Source organism: Halyomorpha halys, unplaced genomic scaffold (genome assembly GCF_000696795.3).
Source record: "Halyomorpha halys isolate HHAL.00 unplaced genomic scaffold, Hhal_1.1 Scaffold613.1, whole genome shotgun sequence".
NCBI lineage: Eukaryota > Metazoa > Arthropoda > Insecta > Hemiptera > Pentatomidae > Halyomorpha > Halyomorpha halys.
The window spans coordinates 73,674-81,355 of NW_027112830.1; the positions used below are offsets into that span (position 1 = coordinate 73,674).

Here is a 7,682-nt window from a genome sequence, read left to right on the forward strand (position 1 = left end):
TTATAATAAGAATTTAAAAAAAAAGAAGACCACAACCGATGAATAAAAGGATATACAGAATAATTAGAGAATCATTATAGATACATAAGTAGTGTTGAAAGACAAAATATAGTTTAAGTATTATCAGAAGATAAAGGCTGTATGAAAAGAGTAATATTAATATTAAGTAAGAGGAAAGAAAAAATAATAAAATACATATGAAAATATAGTTAGTAAATATATAAACAAACTGAAAATTATTTAGAAAAAAGTAGGAAATAAAATGTATATGGGTATGTAAAATATTGAGTATAAAGGAGTAATTAGTAAATATTACAATAATAATATATGGTGAACATAACTAAATAACTTGGGTAAGGAAGAAGTAATAAGAAAAGATTAGAGAAGGAAAAAGGGTTTTAAAAAGAAAGATGAGAAAAAAGTAAATCTTTTAAAGACAAGTGGAATGAGTGGCGTGCAAATTTCAAGTTTAAAAAATAAGTGGAAGTAAAGACGAGGATAGCGGAAAAGGTCAAGAATAAGTCTTTAAGATATATTATTTAGATGAGTAAAAGTAAGAAATAAAAGAAACAAAATATAGAGGGCAACGACAAATAATTTACAAAATAAAAGAACATAAAACATAGAGGAAAAAATTAATAACGTTGATACCTGTATGAAGTATGCCTTCAACTTAATTGCCAGACACACTTCACTTTTGGTTGGCTGGTTGGATATGAGTGGACTGTATATAAATGAAAAATAATACATGATTAGTAGGTAGTAAAACTCTATTATATAAATTACAAGTGGTGTACGGGGTGGCCGAAAGAAAACATTTATGATTAGATGGGTTAATAAATTTTTAATGGCTGGGCTATGGAATTGTAGATATAAAATTGAGGTGGTTGATGATGATGCAGATAGTTAGTTCTTTACTCCAGGTATACTTACTCCATGTTTTCTTCTTCCCTCCGCATTCTTATGCTTCTCTCTCCTCTGCTTCTGGGGAACTCCAGGAGTTCTACTCACTCATGATAGGTCGTTGAGATTTCCTGATGAGAGGCAAAAAAGAAAGGACTGCATCTGGCAGAAGATGGCTCTCTCATACGCCAGGTTACTTCTCTTGCCACCAGAACGCTGGAGGAGGTGAGATTTGGCAGTTGGCCACATGGGGCGCTACTAATCCTATATATGGCAGCCTTTTCGATTCAACCTTTCGGTTGCCGTAGGTTATCCGGGACGATACCACTGTTTTGATAAAAGTATTTAGGAATTTGTTAATAAGTCCCCTTTATCGGTTTTAAATTGACGGAATAAGGTTCTAGTTGAGTATAAAAGCTTTTAGAGATAAGCCTTTTGTCGTGATTTTGGACTGTGACATTCGTTAATAATTTTGAGGTCACCTGAGCCTAATTAACCATGTTTCACAAAATGGTCTGTGTTTTTTTACGAGGGACAGTGTAAATCTTCAAAAAGACACGGATAGGCCCGTACTATCCGTGTGTGGGATTTTTACCCGCTAAAACCACCGCCCTACACCTGTTCATTCCTCTCCACGGGACCGCCGCTAGGCTTACTTCATGGAGGGAAATTGCTGAGTATCTCATACTCATACTCACAGAATTAGCGAGCAAGCCGAGTGGTGGTGGTGAGTGCTTACCAATTATATTTTGTTATTAAGTTTATCGAACGAAAAGTAATTGAAAATGATGTCTGGTGAAAAGAAACGAAAAGTAGATGCAGTGGGTCGCCAGTTTCAAGATAAATGAACCGAAGAATTATTTTTTGTCTTGCACAATGGTAAGCCTATTTGTTTGCTGTGTTATGAATCCGTTTCAGTGGTGAAAGAATTCAATATAAAGAGGCATTACTCAACTAAGCATCCTATGCTACACTCTGACAGGATAAATAAGAAAAGACAAAATCTAGAAGCTTGCCGCAAATTTGGAAAAACAGCAGCAAATATTTCATAAGCAAAGAACAACATGATAATGTTGTGAAGGCTAGTTTTATAGTTAGTTCAAAATTGGTGGTCATTAAAACCATTTGCCGAAGAAGAATTTATCAAGAAGTGTATGTTAGAAGTTTGCAGTGTTTTGTATCCTGAAAAGAAAGAGCACCGATTTGTCTGAAACAGCTCAACTGAATATATTTATTCGAGGTGTTGATAAAGAGTTCACTGTTACTGAGGAATTGGTTGCATTACAGCCACTAAAAGAAATCACTACAGGAGAGGACATTTTTCAAGTTCAAAAGGTATTCACAAGTTTTGGCTTGCCATGGTCAAAATTAGTTGGTGTATGTACAGATGGTGCACCTTATATGGTCGGCTTATGTAAAGGTTTCATCGGAATTTTGAATGAAAAAGCAACTGAATTAAATGTGCTAAAAGATGATTTGATAGTCCTTTATTGCATTATCCACCAACAGAACTTGTGTTCTAAGTCCATTCGACTCCAGAATGTTATGAATGTAGTAGTTAAAACCATCAATTTTGTTCGATCCCGAGGGCTTAACCATCGTCAGTTCAAGGCGTTTTTGGATGAAATATCAGCCAAATATGACGACGTAGCATATTATTGTGAAGTTAGATGGCAAAGCAAAGGGAAAATGCTGAAACGGTTTTACGAGCTTAGAAATGAGACAGCAGATTTTATGCAAATAAAAGATAAACCACTATCTGAATTGAGTGACCAAAAATGGATGTGTGACATAGTATTTCTGGTCGACCTTACTGGCTATTTGAATGATTTAAATTTTAAACTTCAAAAACAAGGACAGTTAGTAAATGATTTGTACAGCCATTTGAAAGTTGAAACTCTTCAACAAAATCCGCTTGTGGGAGGGACAGATACTGTCTGGTAACAATTACCATTTAACCACGCTCTCTGCGTACGAAAATATTGCTTATACCCAATATGCTGAAGAACCCAAGTTACTGTCGAAACAATTTTCGAACAGATTTAGTGATTTCAAAAACATGGAATACTGTTTCAATTTATTTGCTACTCCAACAAAGAGAAATGTACAAAATGCTCCAACACACTTGCAAATGGAGTTGATCGAGGTTAGAGGAAAACTCACTTCTAAAATCTAAATTTGAAGACGTGGAGTTGTGCGATTTCTACAAAAAATACCATGAAGAAGACCTTTTTCCGCAGCTTAGAAAGTTCGCAAGAAGATTGATATGTGCGTTTGGCAGTACTTATAAATGCGAACAGTTTGTAGCGAAAGGGAGCAAGCGGTTCGACCAGTACTCACCAGAGGTCAGCACCTCGAGCCTCACAGAAGATCCCAAATTTACATATTACTTTATTTTATAAAAACACACTGTCATTTTTATATATTAATAATGTCTGTACCTAACACTTAACATTAAAATTTTGTAGGGGTTCTGAAAAAAACAAAAAACAATTTGATCTTAGATCCACATCCTCACCTGGGTCTAGTCATGACACTGGTAGCGTACATACAGCTTGAGATAGAGAAGTTCATTGCCATCTGTCTCCTGTATGATACTCGCAAGAGTTGTTTTTTAGTATGCTCACCTTAGACGATGGCCTATCGCCTCTCCCTTTCTCCAGCAATCTTAATCCGTCCGCTTCATCTCGGCAACTAAGATTGTAACCTAATTCTTTACGGTTACACTGGTCCGTCCACTTCATCTCGGCAACCAGTGTAATTTCCCGGCTCTAGTCCGTCCGCTTCATCTCGGCAACTAGAGCTGCACCTAGCCTTATCAGTTTACTGGTCCGTCCGCTTCATCTCGGCAACTAGAATTGTTACTCTACCTCAGACTCTCTCGCCTAGACCTCCTCTACCTAGTCAGTGTCCAGGGCTCATCCCCTGGTACGGCCTTCCTTTCTAACCTATTATTGAATACGCCTTGTCGTGGGCCTTCTGTAAAATAGATATCAGGCTGGAGGACCGCCTAAGACTAGACAACCCCGACAAGTTCTTTTCAATGATGAAAGTTAGTAAATCAGACCATCGTATAAGATTGACTGACGATAATTTGGAAAATTCTTTACGCCTTTGTATCATTGGAATTAATCCAAATATCCATAGATTATTTTCCAAAATTCAAGCTCAGGTGGCTAGCGAACGTATTTGTACAAAGTAAGTTACAAATAAAGTTTGGCCCACAACACGTCAAAGATTGACCATACCTGCTCTAAAGCATCCATGTCCTGTCAACAGTTGGGTTACGTAAAAATCTACCTCACCATGCCGATGGTTATTTTCCGCTTTTCTTCTCTGGAAACGTGTAAGCGTCGTCCTTATATAGAAGTAGGCACTTCTTTTTTCAACAATAAGTTCCACAGGCAGCATTCTGGCTATCACGCACACCGCCTCATAGGAAACAGTCCGAAAAGCACTTACTGTACTTAAAGAAACTGAAACCATCTGTCTCCTGTATGATTTGGTAACCATCGCTTCTTTCCAAATTGGAGCTGCATATAACATAATTGATGAGACAGCTGTAACAAGAAGCCTTCTACGACTCTCCCTAGGACCTCCAACGATTGGCATTAGGCGTGACATTAAGGATGCTACTTTAGCAGATTTGGTGCTGATATATTCTGTGTGAACGTTAAAGGGAGACGTGAATCGATCATGACTCCGAGGTATTTAAGCAAGACTGGGAACGAATTCGTGCTTACCCACCGTGATAGTGATGCACTCAGTTTGCTTCCAGCTGGTAACTAGAACTTCGGTCTTATGATCTGCATGTTGTAGGCCTACCGAAGACAGCCAACCTCGGACCGTGGCAACAGCTTGGTTAGGGATGAGGGTAATTTTTTGCTTGTATTTCGCCACCACAACCACTGTAACGTCATCTACGAATCCTACAACTGTGGCTCCCCCCTGGCATTGTCAATTTGAACATTGCATCGTACATGACGTTCCGCAGAAGAGACCCTACTACAGAACCCTGTAGGATACCACCAGTCACCTCGTATCTCCTTTGCCCAATGTCTGAAAGATAAAACAGAACTCTATCTTTGAAGTAGTCTGTAAGAACTCTTATAAGATAGGATGGCACTACCATATTCGGTAGGGCTTCTAATATACAGACCTACTTTGCAGTGTTAAAAGCATTCTTAACATCTAGAGTGATGATTGCTGCATAACACTTAGCATCTCTCCTCCATCTTGCTCCTGCAATTGCCTTACAGCTATCTCGGCTACCAATCCAACAGCATCTGCCTTAATGGGACCCTTTTGAAATATTCTACTTGGATTATACTAATAATATGGCATCCTTACATCCAATAGATTAAATTTCTCCACTAAGGCCTGATGGAAAATTTTCGCCACATCAATTTATCTCTGAAGGATCTTCATACCCACTAACACTGTACATCCTCCTGTGATATACTGTATTGATTCCTACTGAACTGAGCATAACCGACACTTGTTGCATATAGTATTGTCCTTAGCAACATTCCTTCTGTATGACCGCGTAACAGTAACCTGGTCTTGAATGGTAACTACAAACCCCTCTGTCTTGGACTAATTGATAAATTGGTAAAAACACAATAAGTCATTAGAAAAGAAATCCAATTTTAACTGTTTTAGAACTCAATAAAATAGATCATCATTAATCTAAGCCAATTAATATAATTTTTATAATTATATTCAGTAATTATCTGATGGTATCCTTTTGACCAATGGAATAAAACATTGTACTGAATTTTATTCTTAATAAATGTTTATTTTTCTAGTGGTACCGGGAAGTGAAAGTTCATTGCGATTGGGACGCAGCAGTGATCCTCTGCGGATGCCAGGTGGACTTGAGGACAGACAAAGAGCACCTAGCACAGATGTCACTGCTCTTCAAGTCACCAGTAACAACAGAACAGGTTATCATTGCAAACTAAAAATATCTTGCATTTTAATGTTTTTATTATATATATATTCCAGAGTTCAGTATGAGTAAAATTTTAATTTTCTATCTATTAAGTTTATAATTTCTATAAGATCTGTCATGGTAGGGAAGTGAAGGTCACCAATTTAGGAGGTGTGGTGATACAGTCAGTTAGACATGGTGATGGGGTTGCTGGCCTACTGTTTTACGAGGCACTAGAAAAGTTGGTGAGGATTTAAGAATTCAAACTGATGACTTAGAATCTAGTTGCAAATCTCTTAATGAAATATGTATGTAATGTATTAATTATATTTGTAATGAGAATGAAATAAGTAGAAGACCAATTATATGCGTGGAAAACCTGGAACAGAATTGGCTATTCAAGAACCAATGAAAATGGGTCAATATAAATTTCAGAATAGGGATCACTTCACTTATCGAAAAGCAATTTGTAGAAACAAAATTTAGCTTGAGACTGGCAAGGGTATCAAGTAGGTTTGTTTTTCTTGGAGTTATAGAAAAAAAAGACATATAGATGCACTTGACAGAGTTGTTCCTCTCACTTACATCAGTACTCTGTAACAAAAACTGAAGTTCAGAGGAAAATCTGGGTTTTTCATCCTAGATCCTCTTCTAGCCAGTTTCCTAGGCTAGTCCTTTCACAGAGTCTGTGATGGCCTAGTATCCTCTAGTATGAAATCTCTATTCCATTTTCTTTCAACTGGTCTAAAAGTATTTGATATATAAAGATATCTGCATTATGATCCCTTTTGTAGGAACATAGTTGTTGCCTATGAGTCAACTAGGAAATCAACTCTTTTAGTAGGGCATCATACTCATAGTTCAAGGGGCAGTAGATTGGCTATTAACTACCTTTCAAAATTTGTTGCTGTTCTTCCTACTCGGAGGGGGTCCGAAACTTTCTTAAATCTAGCTCAGGCATTTTTCATTCTTGGAATGAAATTATACCAACAGTATAAATGTGGAGCCAATCTGCTTCTGGTAATCATTCTGTGAAAGTTTCCAAGAATATTGCCTTAAACTCATTTATTAACACTCTTGGATACTTTTTGAATTTATTGTTTGTAATCTGAAGATATTTAAACAGTTTATTTATTAAACTTTTTCCTACCCTAACTTGATCCCAGACTACATCACAGCCATTCATCACTACTAATATTTTTTGTGTCAATCATCGTATAGTTTCTTGTGGCTTTATTAAACACATTTGTTTAATAGTATAGATGTTTGAATAAATATTTTAAATGTTGGAATCACTAACAAACAACAATAAAGCCATAAAAACTTAATACTACAAGAGAACCTCTGGTACAATTCCCATGATTCCTTCTACAAGACACTTAGAGCCATTTTTACCCTTTTATGGGTTCCTATGTTGAAGCTGTTAATTTCCCATCAATAAGACTAGACGATATTCGTGTCAAGATAAAACATAGGAAGCTGTCATAACCTTCGCTCTATCTGTTCCAAATTCCTGGAAAACTACCAACAACCACCTCCTCTAGTTCTGACCTATTCCTACCTTCTCAGACTACATATAAATACTCCTCATGTTAGAGGTAAGCTGCTATTTGAGGCGTTTGGTTTCAAAACCGGTTACATCCATTTTTTCCAAAAATTTTTTTATTTTATTTTTTATAAGTTTTTAATGTTAGAAATGATGTGTTAGACGCGTTTGTTTCAAAAACGTCTAGATCCTTCTAAAATCAATACTAAAAGATTCCATTTCTCATCAAAAGCGGTTCCATCCAAACTTCACCAATCGGCCACTTGGAGCAGTCCTATCGACCACTTTTGTTTTGGTAAT

The 7,682-nt window shown here is 36.8% G+C and overlaps 1 protein-coding gene across 1 annotated transcript in view; it reads left to right on the forward strand.

Moving 5' to 3' along the window:
• LOC106684760 (rho-related GTP-binding protein RhoN) overlaps positions 1 to 7,682 on the forward strand; it is a 25,545-nt gene that overhangs the window by 9,766 nt on the left and 8,097 nt on the right. The window contains exon 3 of the mRNA XM_024361532.2: positions 5,712 to 5,849. Coding sequence (XP_024217300.1) covers positions 5,712 to 5,849 — 138 coding nt within the window. The remainder of the gene's footprint in view (positions 1 to 5,711; positions 5,850 to 7,682) is intronic.